Source organism: Mesoplodon mirus (assembly GCF_964341445.2).
Source record: "Mesoplodon mirus genome assembly, chromosome: 13".
Lineage (NCBI taxonomy): Eukaryota > Metazoa > Chordata > Mammalia > Artiodactyla > Ziphiidae > Mesoplodon > Mesoplodon mirus.
Window position 1 is genome coordinate 65,767,043 of NC_138989.1, and position 25,377 is coordinate 65,792,419.

The 25,377-nt window shown below is 47.8% G+C and overlaps 1 protein-coding gene across 2 annotated transcripts; it reads left to right on the top strand.

The window, feature by feature from the left end:
• On the top strand, positions 1-25,377 carry LIPG (lipase G, endothelial type). 2 transcript variants are annotated; one of them, XM_082640461.1, is made up of 10 exons: positions 1-145; positions 3,073-3,254; positions 4,920-5,099; positions 6,701-6,812; positions 12,621-12,842; positions 15,370-15,612; positions 16,512-16,632; positions 17,566-17,784; positions 20,786-20,890; positions 22,918-25,377. In XM_082640461.1, exons 1-10 carry the CDS (start codon positions 49-51, stop codon positions 22,937-22,939), a joined length of 1,503 nt encoding a protein of 500 aa, XP_082496587.1. In that variant the 5' UTR covers positions 1-48; the 3' UTR covers positions 22,940-25,377. The 2 variants fall into 2 exon arrangements, with proteins under 2 accessions (XP_082496587.1, XP_082496588.1); XM_082640462.1 differs by lacking the exon at positions 15,370-15,612.

The window sequence follows — 25,377 nt, forward strand, 5'->3', positions numbered from 1 at the left end:
CTTTCTAAAAGTCCCGTTTGGGGGAAGGGGCTGTGGTGGCCGGGAAGGATGAGAAGCTCCGGTCTTCTGCTCTGCCTCTGGAGCGCTTACTGTTGCTTTGCCGCGGGAGGTCCCGCAACCCTTGGTCCAGAGGGTCGGCTGCAAGGTAACGTGTCCTTGTTTTTATTAACACCCCACAACTTCTTTTCTGTGCCGGTTCCCCTCTGTCTTGCCCACCCTTCTTCCTCGATCCTGCGACATTCTCCTTCCTTACCCCCTGCGCTGTCCATTTGGTCCTAATCAGCCTTGGAGAGCACTTGTTCCTGGGCGCTTCCGACGAGGACATCCCCAGCCAGGCATCCAAGAGGCCGCAGGCTCGCCCGCGCTCGCTCTCGCCCCACCCCCTTGTTATACGGTTCTCCGCTCGGTGCTGTCCAGTCAGCAGAGTTGGCTGCCAGCAGCTGTTTAACCTGTCCTCCTCTTTGAGCCTGGGGTTTTCGAGGCCAGAAGCTTGTTAGAGCTCTATCACCTGGTGCCTTTCCTTTTAATCTCGGTGTAGGTGACTTGAAAGTTAAGGTATCAGGGTAGCTGGCTCTGGTTTGAGTAGTGCTTGCCGGAAATCTTAGGTGAGTAATTTGTGCAGAGAAGCTGCTGGGCTTATTCCCCGGGTTGCCGGCCTCCTCTTCCCCAAGGCTTTCCAGCCCTTGCTCTTTCTCTTCTACCTCTCCGGCCTCCTCCTCCTCCTCCTCCCAGCTGCCAGCTTTTCTTCTGAGTTCTGCGTGGCAGTCTTTTCTACTGGAGGAACCTGCCCCAAGGGGCGAGGGTAGGGTCACCCAGCAGGAGTACCAAGTCAATTAGTGAAGCAGAGGAGAGCTGGGAACCTCTGAACCACACACTATTAGTTCATCTTCTACTATTCTGCTGAGGTTGGGTCAAATGAGGTTGGTCCATGTTGCTTATGTGCATGCAGGAGGTTCATTGGAATGAATGGAAAAAACTTGTTTTATTTAACATGTTCCCAACTCTAGTGCAGTTGAACCAGGGTAGGTTGCATCTCTAGTTCCTCTCCTGTAAAATGCTAACATTCCTTCCAACTTCTATGTTCTGCGATTCTGAGTATTTGGGGGCCATTTCATTCATTCAAAAAAGTATTTGTTTGCCAGGCATGCTTCTCGGAGTGAGGGATAGAGCAGTGAACAAAATGGGTGTAAACCCCTACCCCCATGGATCTTACATTTCAGTGGTGGGAAAACAGCTAGTCAACTAATTAAAATATATAAATAGTGCTCAGTGTTATGGAAAAAAATAAAGCCGAGGAGGAAAGTACAGAGGGCTGGTGGGAGAAGGTGGTGCAGTGTTAGCCTGGGACCAGGCTTCCATCCCTGAGGAGCTGACCCCTGAGCAAGGAACTGGAGGAGGTAAGAGAATGAGCCTGAGGACATCCGGATGAAGGACAATCATGAAGTTCCAGAGGCTGAAGTGACTCAGGCTGGAAGTAGTAGAAATGAGCTAGAGAACTGTGGTGTCAGAGAGAGCCAGCTGCTAAGGTGAACCTTTTATGTCAGTTTGTGAGTTTGTCCACAAGTCGGTGCCAGGAAGCCAGCAGACTCCCTTTCCTTTTTTCCTGGACTTTCCACCTGGTCTCTGTGAGCGGCTATCTGGGTGGAAATTGGGAGATATTGAATGAGTTATGTCCGTGGTTCAAATTTCTGTCAGTTGGGGCTTTTGTTCATTACTTTAATGACAAAGTTCTGTTCATGCATATTTAGTCGCATTTTCTGGAACCTTACCCTTTTTACATCTGGTGCATTGCTGTCCTCCCCCTTGTCCGCTTCACCACCAACCTGTCCACCACTCTGGTCTCTCTTTCCATGACTCCATTTGTTTTTTAACTCTGGGATAAATGAAGCTCCTGGGATGGTCATTTGGTACCTTTTCATTTGATTTCTGGGTGACCGGACAGTTTGATTTTCTAATTTCCTAGCCTGTTATCAAGGGATGGTATCCTGGATGGTTGGAAGAATGCTAGATGAGGCTCATTTAGGACCTTCTGAAATAGTGTGGTGATGACAGTACCTAGTGTTAAAAGGCCATAGGGACCATGAGTGACACGGGCTGTGTTTTGTAGTAGGGCCGTCTCCTAGACGGCACTGTGTGTGTGCAGTGGAGCTGAAAAGAGAGGTTTTGCTGCTCTTGTGAGCTTCTCCATGGCTTCAATAACTTATTTAATTTATTCAACCAACTAGAAGCATGTCTGGCACATGTCTGGTGCTGCAAGGAGCACTGAGGATGATGCATGAGGCCTTTGGAGCAAGTGTTGAAATCGAGATGAGAGCATTAGGGAAGCCCATTGCATAAGAGGTCAACAGCTCCTTACCGCCAATTCCAAAATCCAAAATCTTTGAAAATTGAAAAATTTGTTTGGTAACTTGTTTGGCAGCAAGAACTGGCCTTACCTGACCTGAACTCTTACTCATTTGGCAGCAAAAACTGACCTGAACCGACAAGAGGGTATTTAGAATCTTTTTTTTCTTCCCCTTGAGTGTGAGTAGTTATGTATTTCCCTGCAGAAATATTATTGGTGTGTTTGATGAATGGGAATACCCCAGACCCTGCTGGGGGTGTTATATAATAATATATATAATAATATATTATATATATATATATATATATATATATATATATATATATGCCATAATACCTTTCTAAAATCTGAGAATTTCTGAATTCTGAAACTCAGCTGGTCCCAAGCATTTCAGGAAAAGCATTAAGGACCCATACTCTGAAACTAGTAACTTGAGGGAAAGAAAGAGAACTCGTTTGGATGGGGAAGAAGAAAGAAAAGCAAGAGAGACATTTCAGATTCACAGTAATTGATCCTAGTGACTAATTAATACTCAAATATTGGTGAGATGTCCCTTTTATAACATCTTCGCAACTCTTCTGGGAGGTGAGGAGGAAACATTCAGCAGATGTAAAAACTGAAACCCAGTGGGGTTAAGTACTTTGCTCAAGAGTGAATTAGAACTAGACCCTAGATCTCTCACCACCCAGGCCTGCTAGTTATACCCTTGCTCTGTTATTTCTCCCCAGATGAGCTCAACAAATCCAGGGTTGTACCGGCTGCTGCCAAACCCCCTGTGAGATTTAACCTCCGCACCTCTGAGGACCCAGAACATGAAGGATGCTACCTCTCCTTTGGCCACAGCCAGCCCTTAGAAGACTGTGGCTTCAACATGACAGCCAAAACCTTTTTCATCATTCATGGATGGACGGTGAGCCGCCTCTGGGGGAGGGAGCTCGACAGCTTTCCGGGAGATTTGGTTTCCTTTGTTTTGGTCAATTAGAAAGAATACTGGTGCTTCCAGATTCCACTCTCTCTCCCCCTCTTTTCTTGTGGGCTGCTTGTATTTCAGACAGCTGTGAAGAATGTAATGGGCACTTTGCTAAGGGGGCAATCTGGACTCCAGCAGGGCGGTATTTAACACTGGCACACAGCGGGCTTTCAGAAAGTGGCTCTCCTGAGGGCAGCAGCCCAGCTCCACTGGCTCTTAAGGGGCCCTCTAATTATGCTTAATTACACTGGTCAACCACTGCGTCGCGGGGGCCATCCCTCCATAAGAGCTGAGCTGAACTGAAGCAACTTGACTGGCTCAGAGAGTCTGTGAGGAGGCAGCTGGCCTGGCTGGCTGGCCCTGGTTGGCTTGGTGCCCTCCTGTTTGCATAGAGATGGCTCCGTTTAAAGGCACTGGAGTCTTTATATGACCTAGCTGAGCAATTCACATTGAAAAGCCCATGACGAACTTCAACAAAAAAGGGCTTTAACACTCAGCCTCAGAAGCTTTTGACCAGCGAGGGATTTATTCATTCATCTAATGGCAGACTGTAGGAAAATGGCACTATTAAGTGAGCAGGTTTCTGCCTGGGCTAATTGGGAGGGGACATTCCGCCTCTTAATGATGAGAAATTCATATCCGTTACATGCTTTCTGGGTCTTTAGGTCTATCACCAACTGTTGGGGTCAGGCCTGGTGGGGGTGGGTGGTATGTAGGCACCTATCTACCTAATGTAATTGAAGGGATGATTAAGGGCCTGCCATCCATCCTCACCCCACAGCCTAGGATTAGAATTATGCATTTGAACCTTTATAAGGCCCCCTGTCAAAATGCAAATACAAACTGCCTGCAACTTACAAATGGGTTGCATTCCAGAAAGTTCTTTTATCATCTGTTTGGAACTTGGAATAGCAGTTTCCCATAGAAGCAAGATTGTAAATAGCGTTAGGATTCCCAGGCCAGGCACAGAAAATCTATTTATCTAATAAGGTACTTGTGGATGGGCAAGCAACTGGACCTAGTCACCATTTACACTTTGTTTCTGTGGGAACGTGTGTTCTGAGTTCTAATTTGGGATTCCAGGGACAGATCTTCCCTACTCTGGGGTCAAAAAGGGTGGCAGAGATGGCTTGTGGGAAGGGGTCGTTTGTTAACTCTGCATTTGCCTAAGAGACAGAATCTCCCTGCATCTCTGAGAAAGAAACTAATTCGCCAGGGCAACCCTTCTCAGCTGCCTTTGAATGATGGACCAGGCCACTTACCTGCCTGACTGTGACAGGGACTTGGGTTAACCTCAGGCCAGCATCGCCACCAACTTATATCTCATAGGGGGCCTATCAGTCAGTGGGGCATCAGCAGAGGACACCAGCTCTGACATCTTTGATGGGAAAAACTGGAGATGTCAAGCGCAGTGGAAGACAATCACCCATGTAGCAATCCTGCCTGTGGCTGGCCCGGCTCATGTGCAAGTGTTTGGTGCCTGGGTAGGCAATGTGAACGTTTTGGAAGTGGCTGGGGAGAAGGTCACGGAACCGAATTCCATATTCATTAGGATTTCTGAAACCCAGAAGAAGAATTTTTTTAAAAGTCCTGTTTTCTCTGCAGATGAGCGGGATGTTTGAAAGCTGGCTGTACAAACTCGTGTCAGCCCTGAAGACAAGAGAGAAAGGAGCCAACGTCGTGGTGGTGGACTGGCTCCCGCTGGCTCACCAGCTTTACACAGACGCGGTCAATCATACAAGGGAGGTGGGACACAGCATTGCCAGGATGCTCAACTGGCTGCAGGTAACGGGAGCAAAGGGAGTCATCTCCTTTTACGAGCAGGACCTTGAACCTGAACCCTTTTAAGAAATATAGGTCAGGGGCTTCCCTGGTGGCACAGTGGTTAAGAATCTGCCTGCCAATTCAGGGGACACAGGTTTGAGCCCTGGTCTGGGAAGATCCCACATGCCATGGAGCAATTAAGCCCGTGGGCCACAACTACTGAGCCTGCGCTCTACAGCCCGTGAGACACAACTACTGAAGCCCGTGTGCTACAACTACTGAAGCCCATGCACCTAGAGCCTGTGCTCTGCCACAAGAGAAGCCACCGCGATGAGAAGCCCGCACACTGCAACCAAGAGTAGCCCCCTCTCGCTGCAATTAGAGAAAGCCCGCACGTGGCAACAAAGACCCAACGAAGCCAAAAATAAATAAAAATAAAATAAATAAATTTATTAAAAAAATTCTAAGACTGTAAAAAAAATACAGATCAGACAGGTCAGTTACAGTGAACTTCAGGAGTCTGAGAATATCTTTGAGCTTCCAGTTTTTACGGAATTAAATATTGCTTGAAATATTTGGAAGCTGGGACTTTTAGAAAACTTTCTAATTATTGACACATTTCTGGATTTTTCCTTTTACTTTACTTGCAGGAAGAAAATTTGCCTTTTGGTTCATTAATTGCTGATGCCCTCAGAAGCCAGGACCAGTTTGTAATCTTAAATACCTACTTAAGTCTGCTCTGGCCTCTGAAGGGTGGCTGGGCTGAGGGTACGGAGGGTTGGTTCAAACCAATGTAGCTTAGTGCCTTGCATAACATGTGGAAAACAGATCTTGAGGTCTTAAATTTACTTTTTTTTTTTTTTTTTTTTTTTTTTTTTGCGGTATGCGGGCCTCTTACTGTTGTGGCCTCTCCTGTTGTGGAGCACAGGCTCCGGACGTGCAGGCTCAGCGGCCATGGCTCACGGGCCCAGCCACTCCGTGGCATGTGGGATTTTCCTGGACCGGGGCACGAACCCATGTCCCCTGCATCGGCAGGTAGACTGTCAACCACTGCGCCACCAGGGAAGCCCTTATATTTACTTTTTATAGGTTAATGATTTACCTGAGATCAGTGGACTTAATCGGAGGCAGGGGTACACTGGCTGGTACACTGGCTAAGTGACCCTATTATCTGGGTAATTACAGCCTGAGCTTCCTTTTAGAAGCCCATGGAATCTGAATAATTTTGGCAGGATTCTGGTCAGGAGTCTTGAACAGTCCTCAGTCCTCTACCTGGGTTGTTTTGTCGAGCTTGATTCCTGAGCCATGGGGTCAAATCGCCACCTCCTCACCCCCACTGCTGAGTGCCCTGTCAGGGTCTGATGCTTCAAATCTGGGGTCCCAGGCAGGTTTGGAATGAGGAGATCAGCAGCTCATGGGCCTAAGAGGGTGGGCAGGGAGCACCCTGTTGCAGGCTGTGGCTGACACTTAAGTCTCCAGTGAGCCTGGTGGCTTTGAGCTCCACACTGCCACCCCCCCACCCCCTCCCGCGTCTCCCCAACGTGATTGACTTGTTGAATTGTTGGTGGCCTTGGGGCTCAGGACCACACTCTTCACTCACACACCTCTGTGACTTCCTGCAGGCGAAGGAGGATTTTTCTCTCGGGGATGTTCACTTGATTGGCTACAGCCTTGGAGCTCACGTGGCCGGGTACGCTGGCAACTTCGTGAAAGGCACGGTGGGCAGAATCACGGGTAAGTGCTGCTCCCTTCACTCATGGCTGATCCTGGAGCTCCCTCAGCTGCTCTGCCCACCAGGCTTTCCTGAACCAGAGTGCTCCCTAAGAGGCAGCAGGAGTGAGCCGTAGAGGGTTAGCCTTGGAAGAAACCTGGAGAACATCTAATCCAGGGCTTTTCAAATGTCCAAAAAGGCTCAGAGCCCTTTTTCAAATTGAACATGTGCAGGTCCCCAATGTATGAAACAGATAGGAGGTGTGTTCTGGTCAAAGCTGGGTATTTGCAAGTAGTGTTAACCTTATTATTTGAGCCTCCCCCTTTTCTGGAGGAATTTCCGGGTCCCAGAGCACCAGGGAGCACAGCTTGAAAACCAGGTCTGGTGCAACAGGTGAGGAAACACCCAGAGGCAAAGAGCTAAGACTCAAGGGCAGAACCGGGGTGGAGCCCAGGCCTGCAAGCTTCTGGTACTCACTCCTAGCCTCTGCTCATGATAATGCCAGGACCTCAAGGGAAAGGAATGAGAGATGGGTTGTAGTTTGAATTCTGCCTCTAGTTTCTATTTCATCCACTAACAGCCTCTTTCCCATGTTTAGTTGGCATATTTATTAGTGATAATTACCTGTTTAGAATGAGTGGTTAAATGTTGTCATTAAAGAGACCTTTCTGCTACCTTTCTTGGTACCCAGGTAGTCGATAGAAATTTGAATTTTCCATCTTAGTGAGCTTTTTTTTTTTTTAAGTGAAAGCAAGTTTATTTGTAGAGATACACATTCCATAGGCAGAATTGGTGACTTTTTAAGAAAAATTTTATTGAAGTGTAGTTGATCTACAATGTTTTGTTAATTTCTGCTCTACAGCAAAGTGATTCAGCTATACATATACATATTCTTTTCATATTCTTTTCCATTGTGGTTTATCACGGGATATTGAATACAGTTCACTGTGCTCTACAGTAGGACCTTGTTGTTTATCCATCCTATATATAATAGTTTGCAATTGCTAATCCCAAATTCCCAATCCTTCCCTCCCCCGCTTCCCCTTGACAAATAATTGGTGACCTTTTGATATGAGAGTTTGATTTAAATCATTGAATGATTGTGAAAAGTGGAAAGGATTCTCTTCCCCATTTGAGGGCCCTCTCAGAAAACATACTCTCCTCTAGAAGAAACTTAATGGCAAATTTTTTTTTAAGATTATATATATATTTTTAAATTAATTAATTTTTGGCCGCCTTCAGTCTTCGTTGCTGCACACGAGCTTTCTCTAGTTGCGGCGAGCGGGGGCTACTCTTCTTTGCGGTGCACGGGCTTCTCATTGTGGTGGCTTCTCTTGTTGCAGAGTACGGGCTCTAGGTGCGTGGGCTTCAGTAGTTGCAGCATGTGAGCTCAGTAGGTGCAGTGCATGGGCTTGGTTGCTCTGTGGCACGTGGAATCTCCCCGGACCAGGGCTCAAACCTGTGTCCCCTGCATTGGCAGGAGGATTCTTAACCACTGTGCAACCAGGGAAGTCCTTAATGGCAAATTTGTTGCCCTGAATTTTTATCCCCCTGTTAGCATTCTTTTATTTGTTTTCCCTCCCAGCTTCTCCCTCACCTCCAACATACTAAGGGCCTAACTGGCCACCCAGAAGAAAAGAGTTAATCATCTCCTTCCTGGCAATGTTTTCGTTTGAAAACAGGGTTCAGGTAGAAGGGAGTCCTTAGCTAGAGAATGATTTAGTAAAGGTAGAGTTTCTGGTTTCAGCAACAAGCCAGTGGGGCAGATTTAAAAATATATACATTTGTGAGGTTTAGTAGCCCTGCGTAAATCATTGTCCCTGGGCTTAAGTCTAATGAGCAAACACACACACACTCCTTTAGATCCAACTGTTTGATTCAGCGTAGCTTGAGAGCTTTACTTTTGGTTATCAAGATGCGGGGCCTGAACTGTCTAATGGGCAATGTGGCCACACATGACTGCTCATTAACCCATCGCTGGAGCAAAGCCGTTGGGCCTCAAGCCCCTCGGGGTTCTATTGGCTGAGCACCTCCTCCTAGCCCCCAGCAAGAGGCAAGATGTTGCAGAGCTCGGCCAGCTGTGCTCAAACTGCAGCACACACAAGGCCCCTGCCAGAGCACCAGGGCCAGTGTCCTTGGCAACAAAGACAAGCTGCAGATCCGCCCTCTCCCTCTTTCTAAACCTGAAATGAGATGGGGCTAGTAGGAGGGTTCCAGTTCTTTCCCCCTGCCTGTCTGGGTGGGAGCTGCTGAGATGCGGGCTTTGCCGGCAGAATGCTAATCAGTGCTCTGGGCTGTCTGCGTAGAGCATTGGGGCCAGCATGTCCTGAGCACAGCCCCTACTCTGCGGCCTCTCTCTGTGGAGCAGGGGACCGGGGTGAACATAACAGGAAGGAGTGGCCTCTGTCCAGTTGCCAGGCAGCACCTCAGAGGGTATCCGGCTGACCTGACGCATGCTGCTGTGCATGTCTGATGGGAGAGGCCTGTGCCCTCTCCTCTCCTCTCAGACTTCCCATGGGTCTGGGAACCAGGTGGTCCTGACTGGTAAGAGGGCCGGAGACTGCAGCTTGTGTGGGGCAGAGGCCAGTGATGCCGCTGTACAGAGGCCAGCAGGGGTCCTTAGCCTGGACCTGCAGGAGGTACCTGAACCCCAGTCTTGTTTGGACCAGAGAGCTGTGGACTGAGGTTTGCTAAAGTTTTATCCTCTTAGGCTTCTGAGGGAATTCCGTGACGTATTAGGGAAGAGGTCATATATTTCTAATTGAACTTGTGTCTTGTTAGTTATAAATAAATAAGCAAGCAGATCTGTTCATTCATTCAAGAGATATGAACTAAGTGTCCATCCTGCAGGCTATGGGCTAGATGCTACCTAATGTCAAGTACTCAATGTGTGACAGGAATTTTATGCCATATGTAAGCCACATAGCATCCAGGCAAAAGGGTCCTTGGGCTTCATTTTACAGATGGGGAAAATAGGACTCAGTATGTACTTTAATGATATCTCACATCCTGAGTAGCAGAGCTGGGATTCAAACCCAGGCCATCAGATTCCAGAGCCTGCACCTCACCACTGCACAATGCTGCCGCTCTCCTGGTAGGAGAGATACAGTAGCTGTTACAGCGCAGCAGCCTCTGCCCTGCCAGGCCAGAAGGTGGAGGTTTTCCTGTGTGTATGCATGTGCACAACAGGGTGTGTGTGCGTGTGCATGCCTGTGTATGTTCCATTTGCTGGACAGAACACCTTGTGGGGAGTCTGACTGTATGGAAGAAGAGGTGGTTCTCCATCATCTCTTTTTTTGGAGGGGATGCGTTCACCCTCCCATTCCTAGTTAAGAAGTGAATTGTGAAACTTTTCCCCAGAGTCGGTGGGCCCTAGCTACATGTCAGGCGGGGTCAGTCTGGGGAGGTGAAAGCTCAGCCTGCCTGCCAGCCGGCCTTTCCAGAAGCCCCGTCAGCCGCCTGCATTCCTCCAGCCCAGCTTGGTTTCCATGGCACTGACTGTCTGGTGGAGACTTTTGTTCACCAATACAAGAGCCCCTCTCTTATTGGCTGCAAAGCAGAATGTTCCTCTTCTTTCTTTTTTTTTTCTCCAGAGGACATAGTGAGAGGCAGGGAGAGGCCACCTGTGTCAGTACTGTGTCCATTCAGTCCCTAAAAAGAGTCATCCAGGGCTATTCCGGGAGGCCACTGTTTTTGTGCCATCTTTCTTTTGGGTCCTGGGCTAGAGATGAGCCCCCAGGCAGCCTGGGCTCCCTTTCTGCCTCTGTCATTCATACATTTTTCTCAACTTCAGAGTGTTAATCATTCATTACCAGTTCTCATGAGTAGCGAGTTCCACAAGTTTACTGTCCACTCTGGACAACAGTTCTACCTTTTGTTTATCCTAAAATGACCCCCCTCAAGCCTCACGATGTGCTCCCTTGTTCCACTGCACTGGGGTCTGGAAAACACTGTTCTATTACTCATCTCCTGCTTTCACAGCTCTGTTCTTGGTCATACCTCCTCCCTACCTAGGTGTTTCTAGATCCAGGTTTCTCAACCTCAGTAACGATTCACATTTGGGGCCAGATAATGCTTGTGTGGGAGCTGACCTGTGCATTGCAGGATGTGTATCAGCATCCCTGGCCTCTACCCACTGATGCTAGCAGCTTCTTTTCTCCTTCTTCCCCAGTTGTGACAACCAAAGATGCCTCCAGACGTCGCCAAGTGTCCCCTCGGGAGCAAAATCCCTCCTAGTTGAGAACCACTGTTCTATACTAAACAAACCCCCTTCCTCGCCTGCACATAATCTTTTCTTAACTTTCTCCAGGTCCCCTCTCTGTGTCTGCAGGGCTCTAGGTTGGGATGAATCCAGCTCCCATAATTACTTAAGCTTGGTAATAGGAGCTAGTATTACCTTGACAAGCCCTTACTCCTTAATAGCGCACAAGAACTGTATGAATCAAGACATTCAGATTTCATTTTTGAAATGCTACTGAAGCATGGAGAAGTGTTTCCAAAATCTGGTCCACAGACCACTTATTTTTAGGATCAGCTCTACTTCTGGGCTCTACACCAGACCTACCAATCAGAATCTCTTGGGGGTCAGGGAATCTGCATTTTATGCTTTGCAAATTCTATTTTGAATGGTTTTACACTCATGTGGTTCCCAAGCTATTATACAAGATGGTGAAAGTGTCTCTGTTGCTGCCACTATCTTTGCAGTTGCCTTCCCTGCCTTCTCCCCCGACACACATACACACAGGTGACCTGGGGCTTGTGCGTCCTCCCAGAGTTTTTCATAGCTACACGGTGGAATCCAAATTTGTAAGAAGCTCCCCAGAGATATTTGTGCTGTTTCAAATGTGAGAACCAGTGCTCTCTGCAGTGCTGTTTGTTTGTTTAATACAGAAAGTTTGCAGACAAAAGGTTTTCTCCTTGTGGCTGCAAAAGAGAGGAATTCTGGAGGCTTGAGATATGGCTGCTCAGTGTGCCTTGGGTACCCCCCTCTTGCCATCCCACTCCTGGGCCTGATTCATAATGGAAGGAAGGGGAAGTGTAAGTCCAAATACAAATAGCTCAGTTTGGGGAGACTGAGTCTTCCCTCTTGAAGATGTAGGTAGCTTAGTTATTCTGTCAAAATTCTGCTAAAATTAAGACAGAATAAATGGAATGAATGGCTTAGTTTCAGCCAGCCCAAGTTCTTTCTAGAACTGCTTCAGTTCTTCTTGTTTTTCATTAATTAATTTAATTTATTTATTTTTGGCTGCATTGGGTCTTCATTGCTGCACGCAGGCTTTCTCTAGTTTTGTGAGCGGGGGCTACTCTTCGTTGTGGTGTGCAGGCTTCTCATTGCGGTGGCTTCTCTTGTTTTGGAGCACGGGCTCTAGGCGTGCAGGCTTCAGTAGCTGTGGCACGCGGGCTCAGTAGTTGTGGCACACGGGCTCTAGAGCACAGGCTCAGTAGTTGTGGCGCACGGGCTTCGTTGCTTTGTGGCATGTGGGATCTTCTCAGCCCAGGGATCGAACCTGTGTTCCTTGCACTCGCAGGCAGATTCTTAACCACTGTGCCACCAGGGAAGCCTCTAGAACTGCTTCAGTTCTGACAGTGCACGGTTCCTCAGATCCACGTGTCAGTTGAACTTCGTGGCCAGTTTACTGAGTCAGCTGAGTTGTCAGGACAGGTGAAGGCTTCAGAAGAAAGCATACGTTCCTCTGCAGCAGGCACCACACCCTTTAGGATTCCCAGGGTGGGGATGTCTTCATATTATACTCCCCGACTTAGCTATCCATCAGGACTCACTGCCTTAGCGCACCTGACACAGCTGGTCTTGGCTCCCCCTTCTGCTGTAGGTTTGGATCCTGCTGGGCCCATGTTTGAAGGGGTTGACATCCACAAGAGGCTGTCCCCTGACGATGCAGACTTCGTGGATGTCCTGCACACCTACACGCGCTCCTTTGGCTTGAGCATCGGGATTCAGATGCCCGTGGGTCACATTGACATCTACCCCAACGGAGGTGACTTCCAGCCGGGCTGTGGACTCAACGATGTCTTGGGGTCAATTGCATATGGAAGTGAGTTCCTTATTTTATTTTATTTTTTTTTGCGGTACGCGGGCCTCTCACTCTTGTGGCCTCTCCCATTGCGGAGCACAGGCTCCGGACGCGCGGGCCCAGCAGCCATGGCTCACGGGCCTAGCAGTTCCGTGGCATGTGGGATCTTCCCGGACCCGGGGCACGAACCCGTGTCCCCTGCATCGGCAGGTGGACCCTCAACCACTGCACCACCAGGGAAGCCCCGAGTTCCTTATTTTTTGTTTTGACTCAATTATAGCATCTCCTCCTAAATCAGCCAGAGCTGTTAGTGCTCCCGACAGCACCCGTTTCATTATTCCCACTACCCCCTAGTGGTCCTTCAACACTGTTTATTCTACAGTTCATCATCCTGCAAGCCTATTAACAGCCTTCCTGTGGTCTCTGCTCTGCTTTCTTGTGCTTTGAGGTCACAGTTATTATTATTATTTTTTTTTTATTTTAATTTTTATTTTTTTGTGGTACACGGGCCTCTCACTGTTGTGGTCTCTCCCATTGTGGAGCAGACGCACAGGCTCAGCAGCCATGGCTCATGGGCCCAGCCTCTCCGCGGCATGTGGGATCCTCCCGGACCGGGGCACGAACCCGTGTCCCCTGCATCGGCAGGCGGACTCTCAACCATTGCGCCACCAGGGAAGCCCCACAGTTATTATTGATTAATTTCTTTTTATAACAAAAGGAATACATATTTGTTGGGAAAATAATCAAGCATTATAAAATTGCCTAAAGCAAGAAGTAAAAATACCCCCTCATTTCCCACACCTTACTGCTTTCACTCTCCAGATGTAGCCAATATGATCATGTTGTGTGTATCCTTCCACTCTTACTGCTTTGCAAATTTATTTGTGTGTGTGTGTGTGTGTGTGTGTGTGATATTTTTCAAAATCACATTGTTCTGCAACTTTGCTTTTTCAGTCCTAATACATATTATGGGCATTCTTAGACATCAGAGTACATATATCTACTTACCTTATTCTTTTAAAAGGCTATATAATGTTCTTTAGCATGGAAGTACTATAATTTAATTTTTGGTTACATTTTAAAGAAATAAAATCAAGATTCTTCCTCCATTCACTTATAATCTGTCTTCCTGAATGCCTAAGCCTATTCCCAGCAGTCTTGGGCTGAAGTGAGTTTGCTGTTGAAACTGATGGGCTTGGTTTCTCATTTGCTCACGGCCTTGCATCCTGGCAGCATTTCTAAATCTTGGCCCCAGTTGGCTCTCTCCACTGTGATGCTCTGCTCTTGGGATGTCCATGCTGTCACTCAGTCTTAAGTTGCCCTCTCCCAAGGAGATAACATCCAAGGAGCCCCTGCGGGGCTTGGGGGTTCATGCAAGGGGAGTTCAGCCCTGCCTCAGGGGGATCAGATGATGGCGTTTCTTAAGCCTGGTGATGTTAATCAGGAAGGGGAAGGGGAGCTTTGCCAAATTTTTCTTAAGGTCCAAGGATTTACTGGAACTATTGGCTTTAGCCTCTGGTTACAAGAAATAATGATTACTGCGGGTCACAAAAATCCAAATTATACTCCTAACTTTGCAACCAACTGACTCTGTGACCCTCAGCAAATGACTTCACCTCTAAGGGCATTTGGGCCCATAATCTACAACTGAAAGTATTGGACTAGAATGAGGCTGGCAAACATTTTCTTTCCTTTTTCTTTTTAAGTTTTTTTTTTTTATAAACTTATTTATTTTGTTTATTTATTTTTCGCTGCCTTGGATCTTCGTTGCTGCTCTTGTGAGCTTTCTCTAGTTGCAGCATGCAGGCTCGGTAGTTGTGGCATGCTGGCTCTAGAGTGCAGGCTCAGTAGTTGTGGCGCATGGGCTCTGTTGCTCCGTGACATGTGGAATCTTCCCGGACCAGGGATCGAACCTGTGTCCCCTGCATTTGCAGGTGGATTCCCAACCACTGCGCCACCATGGAAACCCGGCAAACATGTTCTTAAAGAGTCAGCTAGTAAATATTTCCGGCTTTGCAAGCCATACAGTCTCTGTTTCAACAACTCCACTCTGCTACCGTAGCATGGAGGCAGCCAGAGACAATAGGTAAATGAATGCGTGTGGCTATGTTCCAATAAAACTTTACTAACATGGGGCCAGCCTGCAAGGTGCAGTTTGCTGAGCCCCGGACTAGATGATGTTTAGCATCTGATCCATTTCCAGCATTTTGTGACCGCGTGACTCTATCGGGACTTAGTGACTCTTACTGCACAACTGGTCTCCATCACCCTGTTTAGTGCCTGTCCTATGCACTCTCTTGCTCTTCATTGCTTCATGTGTATCAGTGCTGTCTTCCCCCCCGGAGGGCAAGCAGTTCGGTGGCAGGCCTGGCTTTCAGTTCTAAAGACAGCATATCACTGGGCATGCATTAAGAATGACACAAACAAGCACACTAACAGCGACATGAAAAGCAGTTATTTCTGATGAAGTGTACAGTACTTACTGATGGAGTGGGCGGATCACCGAGAAGCAGCTCATCCTGATGGTCTCCATCTCTCTCTCCCCCAGCAATTGCAGAGGTGGTGAGATGCGAGCACGAGCGGGCAGTACATCTCTTTGTCGACTCCCTGGTGAATCAGGACAAGCCGAGCTTCGCATTCCAGTGCACGGACTCCAACCGCTTCAAAAAGGGGATCTGCCTCAGTTGCCGGAAGAACCGTTGTAATAGCATTGGCTACAATGCCAAGAAAATGAGGAACAAGAGGAACAGCAAAATGTATCTAAAAACCCGGGCAGGCATGCCTTTCAGAGGTAACCTTCATCCAAACCTGCATTGCCCTGGGGAAGGACCTTTTTCCTCCTTCTAAATACCACATTGTAGACAGGCACATTCCTGCAGTTAAATCAAATAACTGCAAATCACATTAAATTGTGTATGCCTAGGAAAGTAAATCTTTAAAAATAAATGATGGGGACTCCTTTTGTGACGTGAATCATCACTCTATGATCACAATATCGCTATCTTAAATTTCTATCTTGCATTTAGCTTTTCAAAGCTGTTTCATATTTGTTTTCTCATTTGATCATCAAAATAATCTGTGATAGGACTAACAGGGGATCAAAATGATATCTCGCATTTTTATAGCATGTTATAAAACCGTAAGGTTTTGTGGGTATTGTGGGTGGAAGTTGAGGCTCAAGAAGTTAATACCTTGGTCCTTAATTCAAGGTCACACAGCTAGAAAGCATCTAGGTCAGCATCCCCCAAAGGTCCCCCAAACCCCAAGTTCAGGGCTCCTTCTTCTATACTGCAGTGACCTCTTAGGTCATTGGACAGAATGAGATCAAAGGGAGGCTAGAGGCTGGGCTGGACCAAAAGGATGAGAGTCCCTAAAAACTCACTGTGCTCGGGCTTCCCTGGTGGCGCAGTGGTTGAGAGTCCGCCTGCCGATGCAGGGGACGTGGGTTCGTGCTCCGGTCCGGGAAGATCCCACATGCCGCGGAGAGGCTGGGCCCGTGAGCCATGGCCGCTGAGCCTGAGCGTCCGGAGCCTGTGCTCCGCAATGGGAGAGGCCACAAGAGTGAGAGGCCTGCATACCACAAAAAAAAAACACCAAACAACTCACTGTGCTGGGTGACTCAGTTTTGGTCAGAGTGCCCTAAGATGACAAGCAAGGCTCACAAATGTCTTTGTTCTGCTGTCTCTGCAGTTTACCATTATCAGATGAAAATCCATGTCTTCAGCTACAAGAACATGGGAGGAATCGAGCCCACCTTTTATGTCACCATTTATGGCACCAATGCAGACTCCCAGATTCTGCCTTTGGAAATGTAAGTCACAGGTTTCCTTTGCTGAGTTCAGGACAGAGAACTAGTTGGTTTGAAAAGTAGAGAGAGCGCAGGAGCTCTCTGTGTGCCAGATGAACAAGCGCAGGGGAGCTAGTCTGAGTGCCAGGGAGGAGCTGTGTGGTTCCTCTCCTGCTTCACACTCTCCACCTAGCCCTTGACTCAGAACGTTTCTGGGAGGGCAGCTCCTGGGATGAATCAGCAGCGTGAGAATCTGCTGGATCAGCTGGGCAGAAACTGCTGTTTCATTTCAGAGAACGCCTGATTCCTGAGGCTTTAGGAAATTTGGAACTTGATAAACATCAGCCCTGGCATGTTTCTAATGATCTGTGGGAGGGGCACACGGTGATCTGTACATGTTGAGCACTTGTAAGGTGCAAAGCGCCACCCTGAGTAATGCTGGGCGTGCAAAGTAACGTCATCAGAATACTCGCTCTCAGGGCTGGGGCTCTAGCGGGAGGAACAGGCTTGTACGCACACACTCATGCACACAGATGGGGTGAGACAGGCTCCCCCAAGTGCCACGTGAGAGGGAGAGGCAGAGGGGGCTGAGAGTTTCGAGGGAGATGGATGCCTGTGGGCTGAGAGGAGGAGGCACTGCTGAGTGGGGATGTGACTTCTTTGCCCTTTCTCACTTCTGTTCTTTCCTGGTCTTGTCCCCCCAGGAAGTAGCATGAATGGGGGGATGCTCAGGAATGGTTTGGGGTACCGTGGGCAACATGATCTCTCTGCCCGTGTGGAGCACAGCTGAGTTTCCATCCTGGTCCTGCTGGTGGGACGTGGAGGACGTAGGGGGGACCTCTTGTGCATTTCTCTCCAATCCGAGTGGGGCAGATGCTGCCCCTGCATCAACCCCCACGGTGCTGCAGTTTTCCAGGTGGCGGGGGGACTGAGACCAGCTTCCCTCTCCCTTTGCAGAGTGGAGCAGATCGGGCTGAATGCCACCAACACCTTCCTGGTCTACACCGAGGAGGACTTGGGAGACCTCCTGAAGATCAAACTCACCTGGGAGAGGACTTCTCAGTCCTGGTACAACCTGTGGAAAGAGCTTCGCAGCTACCTGTCTCAGCCCCGCAGGTCCGAGCAAGAGCTGAATATCAGACGCATCCGGGTCAAATCCGGGGAAACCCAGAGGAAGTAAGTGCCTCACGACCCTTTCCCTGTTCTGTGTCCATGGTCAGCAGAAGGCGTGTGTCTCTGCAGCATCCTTTCCTTTGCTAAGCATACACCTTCCATCTTTCCGTATCCAGAGTACATGGGCAAAACCGCAAACCCTTTGCGAGGAAAACTGAATTCCAGATCAAGGCCTCTGTCAACTGTTGTGCAGCTTGTGCCCTGATCGCAGGCCCTGGGCTGAGAGGGGTGGGCAAGCGGGGGCTGGAATCCAGCCCTTGTTCCGTTTGCCAAGCCCTGTGCTGGCCCGGAGGAAGAGGGCTTCTCCTGGACAGGGCCCTTTAGGAATGCTGCCTTGTTAATTTGTTTGCTCTGGGGCCCATGCAACCAAAAGCCTTTGCTTGCTCCTGTCCAGAGCAAACCAGACTGTCCAGTTTAGGGAGCCTGCATGCATGAGGTCTGTGGGAGTCCTGGCTTCCCTTGCATCCAATTTTCAGAGCATTATACCCCTCCTTGGGAGGCTCTGACTCAAGGACATGGGTGGGGCGCTAACGTCAAGTAACAGATTCCTCTGTGCCACGCCAGCTGGCAGTTTCCCCACGTCTGTTAACCAAGCCTAACACAAAAAATCCACCCCTGAATCAGCCACTAAAACACGGCTTGACTCTTGGAGCAGCTTCTAAGTGGGAGCCAGGAAGCCCGAAGACCTTTGTCAAGAGAGGAGGGTTTCCTTGGCCAAATCCTTCAGCAGACCTCCGGGAGGTCACTGCCAGCCTTGGGATGGTGGGAAGAAGGCTCCACCCTCTTTCTATCTCTTCTGGCATTTTCTCCATTACAGTTCTTCATGCATCCTGTTTCCATTCACCACCTATGGTTCAGCTTGGCCATGCAGGGGGTGGAGGCTTAGGTTCTTGTCTGAGTGATTCTGGTCTAAAGACCTGTGCACTGGTGTGTATGTGGCAGGGGTGGGTGCCAGCTGAGGGGAGCTGTTAGTATGAAGGCTGTGGTCTAGATAACTGCATGTCTTTTTCCTTCTCTCGGTGCTTATAAGTGCAGCCTGTACCAGAAAGATGTGTGGTAGCAGAAAGATGATCATTTTTATAAAATATTTCAAGTTTAATAAATCACTGAGACTTAATAACTGTAAACCATTTTCATATTGGTTTCAGATATAAGATTTTAAACAGTAAAACATTACAGATAAAGCTGAAGCCCCTTTGTGCCCCTCCCCTGTCCGGCTCCTCCCCTTTCAAACCAAATGTACTGATCTTCCAACATTAACTAATGTTACTGTGTTTTCCTCTTCATGATTTTTATACTTTCACTACTTCTCTTTGTATCCATAAACAACCTATAGAATTGTTTTGGTTGCTTCTGAAGTTTACATGAGTGGACATATTCCTTTAAAAGTTGCTTTTCTCCATTTAACATAGTTTATGAGATTTATCCAATGCATACAGATCTGGTCTATTCACATTCAACTCCTGTATGTAAACTGCCACTGCACAAACAATAGTTTCACCACTGTTCTGCTGAATATTTAAGTTGTTGCTACTGTTTTGCAGTTACAAATAGTGCTGAGACGAACATCCTGGGACCTCTTCCTTGTGTACGTGTGTGAGGGCTTCTTCGGGGCATGTTGAATCACTGGGTTATAGTATATGTATTCTCCAACTGGACTGGATATTATTAAATCCCTCTCCAAAGTGGTTGGACAAATTTTTAATCTTTTTTTTTTTTTTTAATAAATTTATTTATTTATTTTTGGCTGTGCTGGGTCTTCGTTTCTGTGCGAGGGCTCTCTCCGGTTGCGGCAAGCGGGGGCCACTCTTCATCGCGGTGCGCGGGCCTCTCACTATCGCGGCCTCTGTTGTTGCGGAGCACAGGCTCCAGACGCGCAGGCTCAGCAGTTGTGGCTCACGGGCCCAGTTGCTCCGCGGCATGTGGGACCCCCCCAGACCAGGCCTCGAACCCGTGTCCCCTGCATTAGCAGGCACACCCCCAACCACTGCGCCACCAGGGAAGCCCCAAATTTTTAATCTTGTCCACAGAGTAAGAGCTTCCTTTTCCCCCTCCTCCTCATCTATCTTTGGTGGACATTCTTGCTATTCCGTTGAGTGTGAATTGGTCCCCGACTGTTGTTTTCATTTGTATTTCCTGATTGTGAGTGTTGCGGGTGTTTATGGGCTGTTTGGGCTTCCTGGCGAAGGTTCTGAAAGCTGCTCGGAAATGTGGCTTTTGTCCTGCTGGTAAGCATCACGGTCAGTTGTACCACATGTCTATTGGTCATGAGGTCATGCTGTCCACACACCACTGAAGCTGGAGCAGCCCACATAGTTGGGCTGTAAGTTACAGTTGAAACGATGATTAGATCACTGATTCTTCCTGTGATCTTCGTTGTCTACTTCTTGAATCTTTGATATTAACTCACAGCTGAGTTCCAGTTACACTTTTCAATGGTATTTCTGGACACCATGCTGGAGGGACCTGGAGTTCCTCTGTTCAAGGAGTTTATAGTCCACCATGGATGCAAGAATCCACAAGCTATTCAAGGCAAGATATAATGTGTTAAAATGAGCTAAAGCTTTCATTATTAACTCCATGCCATAAGAAGTAATGACAATAACAAAAGCAACATTTATATAAGGATGTGCCTATTTATGAAATTGGAAGGTCAATGGAGGGTTAGATTAATAAGGTCTCGGGCAATCAGGGAGGCTTCAGAGAGGACATGCCTTGGTAGGCAGGCAGGCTTTTGGACAGACAGAAGGAAGAGGGTGGAAGGGGTGTGATTAAAGTCTGCATGAGCTGAATCATGGGAGACATCAAAGTGAGACCCTTTTAGTGTGCTTGTAGCGGCAGTGGGGAGTCCTGAAGGGTCTTGAGTCAGGGGTCACATGATAAAAACTTCTCTTTTCTCCTTATTCCATCTGCCTCAGGTCCAGAAAGCAACATAGGGCTGATGCACAGCCATGTACCTACCCCTAGAGTTTTGGCTACATCAGTGGTTTCTTTTTCCTACTAGATTGACTTTTTGTGCAGAAGATCTTGAGAACACCCGCATATCCCCTGGCCAAGAGCTCTGGTTTCACAAGTGTCGGGATGGCTGGAGAATGAAAAATGAAACCAGGTAAGCAGGACATTCTCAGAGGTTCATGCAATGCATGTTGGTGGGTCCCCCATTGTAGGCAGGACATGTGTCTGGCACTCGGGACATAGAAGTCAACAAAAACAGATAAAAGTCCCTTCCTTTATGAAGATGACCTTCTGCTGGAAGGAGATAGACAAATCAGTGTGATAGGTTGTTGGATGATGTGAATGTCCCTTTGCCTCTTGCTGTGCTTCATCCTGTAGGTGTCACAGCCATGGTCCTGCTGGAATGAGGTCTTTCAGTGACTAAGTCCCAAGCTTGGTACCCATGTCCTCATCTTAGATGGAACTTCTCTGTAGTGACTGGGGCTGTGGGAAGTTCCAGGGCTCCCAGCTTCCTTCTGGGCACCAGGTTGGAGTGGGGAGTTGGGTGGGAGGTAAGGGAGAAGCACAAGGCATAGCCCCCCTTTACAGTTTTCTGGAACCCAGGTTGGTGTGAGTGGATATTAGTGGGCAACTCTCCCCCTTTTTGAGAAGCAGGAATGCTCACATGCTCTTGCTTCAGTGTCCTCCTTGCTCCATGCAAGTCTCATTATCTCAGAATTGAGGAAGGACGATCTCGTGGTATGAGGCAGTGGGTGCATCCAAAAGGGGACTCCGTCACACACCCTCTGAGTCTAAATGCCTGCTGAGGAGGAGGGAGATGGCCCTCACCAGCCCCTACCCCTGGTTCCATCAGAGGTACTAGATAATAATGCTGCTGCCTTACACCGAGCACGTAGTGTGTGCCCACCCTGTGTCAGTGCCTTCCATACATCATCTCATTTACTTTGATCATCAACCTCATGGCTGGTGTCGTAACCCTGTGAACAGTGGGGGAACCTGAGACTCAGGGAGGTTTGGTCACTCTTTCCAGGTCCCCCACTTGGTGATGGCAGAGTAAGGCTTTGAAGCAGGTTGGTTTACTCTAAAGCCTGTGCTCTTTCTCGCGCGTGGAGGTTCCACTTGCTCAGATAAGTCACCTCTCCTCAATCTGGGTATCAATTATCAAGCAGCCGCGCCCGTGCTGGGATGCCCTGTGATTAACTGTCTGCCAGCCCGGAGGGCCGGGCTACTCTGTCTCCTGTTCAGGAGCATCAACGTGACCACAAGCTCGGTGATCACAGGACTTGTGGGATTCTGAAAATTGCCCATCTAATTAACTGACTCAGTCTAGTCTGGATATGATTTTCTGCTATAGTAATAATTTTAATTCTTTATGTTTGTATTCAAATTTATACCTTTCCAAGTGCTTCCACATGTATGAACTTCATTGATCCTCAGAACAGCCATGTAAATGGGACACACCCAGGAAGGATTGCTATTCTTATTCTTATATACTTCTTTTCCGCTCCAGAACTTCATAACAGTTGAGACCGTTATACATCGCCTCAGAATACCTCTTGGAGAAAACAGCTTCTTTCCTTTGCATTTAAAGGAACAGAAAACAATAGGAGCCCGAGTAAAAAATTAACACCAGGAAGTGGTGAATCCCTGGACATATATTACACCTTCAGTACTCTCTCTCGTGCCATGGAGACCGTTCACCTGTTCACAGAGGAGACTGAGGTTCCGAGAGGCTCAATAGCGTGTTAGTGTAGCTGAGACTAGAATCAAGATGTCTTGACTTTGCCTTGCCTCCTTCCTGCCATACTGCCGGCTCTCTTGTGTTTCTAGATCAAAGCAAAGGGGCACTTTATAGTTCTCCCCGGAGCTGTGTGTGTGTGTGTGCTTGTGTACACATGTGCGTGCTGTGGGTGAGTATTCTGCTAAATACGCAGACGCCAACACTGAGGTGTATGGAACTAGGAACCCAGAGCAGGCTCCGGTGTGGTGTTTCTCAAAGTGAATCTGTGGCTTGTTGGGGGAGGGGGAGGAAGGAGCATTTAGGACTTTCTCCATTTGTTCTGAAAGGGAAGCAAATAAAAGAGGCTGAGAGGTATGGAAGAAAGCTTGGTCTTGTGGTAAACAGAGTTGCATGTTTGCAAAGCCAGCTAATGAACACCACTCCCACGTGGTTCCTTTCAGTCCAACCCTGGAGCAACCTTGAAGGTGCCCGCAAGGCCCCCCACTCCCTGATTTCCAAGCACATGGAGGAACGTTACTGCTGAGGACCCACCTGATGGAAAGACCCTTCTTGGCCTTGACCCTGGAGCAATGGGAGGAGCCCACTTGCTGGGCCCAGCACCGTGCCTCCCATGATGGCTGGGACTTTTCTCCAGAGGAGACCACATCCTGCTGTTCCTGCTGTTCCCGCTGCTGCTCTAAGTCCAGATCTGTGTGCAAATGGCCGATGCCCTGGCCTCTGTGCATACCGGGCTGGTTTCTCAGTGACTGGATGAGCCTGTGCTTCACCCAACAAGGAACACAGGCTCTGAGTGACTCTGTGCGGAAGGCTGTCAGCTGCCTGACCTGACTTGAGTCATAGTGAGGGGTCTTGTTGCTGGGAGCTGACTCGTGTCAGGATGGCAGACCTGGGACCTTGTTCACCGGGGGAGGGAGAGTGGATCTGGGGAGGTGTGGTGGTCCTCGCTCTTGGGGTTCAATGGGTAACTGGTAATGTGGACTGGTTACATTCGGTCCTGTTCCCCAGCTCCTTCTCTAAAGTACACATCATTGGCTTTCTTCTTTTTCCATTGCTCATTTTTTTTTTTTTAAGAAGATGTTGGGGGTAGAAATTTATTAATTTTTATTTATTTATTTTGGCTGTGTTGGGTCTTCGTTTCTGTGCGAGGGCTTTCTCTAGTTGTGGCAAGCGGGGGCCACTCTTCATCGCGGTACATGGGCCTCTCACTATCGCGGCCTCTCTTGTTGCGGAGCACAGGCTCCAGACGCACAGGCTCAGTAGTTGTGGCTCACAGGCCCAGTTGCTCCGCGGCTTGTGGGATCCTCCCGGACCAGGGCTCGAACCCGTGTCCCCTGCATTAGCAGGCAGATTCTTAACCACTGCGCCACCAGGAAAGCCCCTCCATTGCTCATGTTTTGATTGGACAAATGTTTATTAAGCCCTGAAACTTAATTAGCACGTGGCAGTAGACACCTTAGTAAATCTTTGCAGACCATCTTCTCATTTGAAACCTAATGGGGTTGGGATGTCTAGGTTCCCTTCCCGTTTAGATGATCCATGAATATGCATGTGATGAAAGGCATGAGGGGCACTGGGAGGGCTACAGGATGTAAGAGTTGGGGACCCTGAGGCTTTAAGTGATTTCTACCTATTTCTTCTTAGTTAAAGTGCATTTCCCTTAAGAGTGACATCTTTGATCACCAGCAGAGTGGCAAGCGGAGTGTTATACGTGCTAGGGACAGAATGGTGCCAATTGCTGAACATGATTGGCAAAATCTCTTCTGTGTAGGAAGCTGGAGGCTATTACATATGTTACACATGTCTGTTCATACAGAAACCAGCACCTGTCACACACAGCTGGTGCCAAGATTGAATTAATGCCATGCTCTTTCCTTCTTGAAATATCTTGCTCCAATACCAGTGCCCTTTCTGTGCCGAACTTCTTCAAAAAGCCCCTAATTCTAGATCTTGGTTTGAATTAATATACATGATATCTGAGGAACCCTTTTATAATTTTCAAAAGATTTGAACATGCATCACTTAATTAGAGACTCACAACAGGAGGTGAGCAGGGCAGTTACTATTATCTCTGTTTTACAAAACCGAAGCTTAGTGAGGTTCAGCACGGGCCTAGAATTATATACCAAGTTGGTGGAGGAGCCAGGTGAGGACCTAGACTTCCTGGAGGCAATGCCCATGGTATGCTCATCTCTGCAACTTCATCAGGACTCGTATAGCCATTTCCCACCAATATGCCCCGGATGTAACAAACAAGGAATTTTTTTCAGAGCCATCCATGAAACCCGAAACTCTTTTATTAATATATAACTGGGAGAACAACTGGGCCAAGGGTTGGGATTTTTATGGATGAGATTGATTTGGAAGGAGATGTGATGTCGGGTGGGAAAGGGGGAGAGCGATTTTCTCTGTACTTAGGTTTTAAAAGGACATTGTTTTAATCTCTATTGTGCCAAGGTTGTGTCATTGTTCTGTGCCAAACCTCTGAAGACATAACCAGTCAAATACCTTAATTCAAGGTATCTTCTCAATCCAATGTGTGCCTTTTCTGTTGCTTCTGTGACTGCATTCTAGCCAAAGTACAGCTTGTATTATTGACTGTGCATCCTGGTTACTTCTACTTTTGTAATGGAAGCCTTGGGAATCGAATCCTCAGTGGGTCCTGTATTTATACATTTGGCTTGAAGCCTTATTTGTATATAATGATGCTTTTTTAAATGCTTAGAATACTATTTATTTCTCAAATGTATATAATGTATAAAAATAAATATATGGCTAGTTTTTACTTTATGATTAACTGATTTCAAGATTAAAAATTTTAATAGTAAAATAATAGAAATCTACAAAATTCTTCATGGTCTAGCAACTCAGTTCTTAAAATTTGAAAGAATTATCCTGCCTAA

What these genes read in the sequence shown, in the direction of transcription:
- LIPG (XM_082640461.1), top strand. Translation starts at nt 49, where the DNA reads ATGAGAAGCTCCGGTCTTCTGCTCTGCCTCTGGAGCGCTTACTGTTGC. An exon ending in TCCAGAGGGTCGGCTGCAAG is followed by an intron (nt 146 to 3,072) that starts GTAACGTGTCCT and finishes ATTTCTCCCCAG; the next exon opens with ATGAGCTCAACAAATCCAGG. An exon ending in TCCGGGGAAACCCAGAGGAA is followed by an intron (nt 17,785 to 20,785) that starts GTAAGTGCCTCA and finishes TTTTCCTACTAG; the next exon opens with ATTGACTTTTTGTGCAGAAG.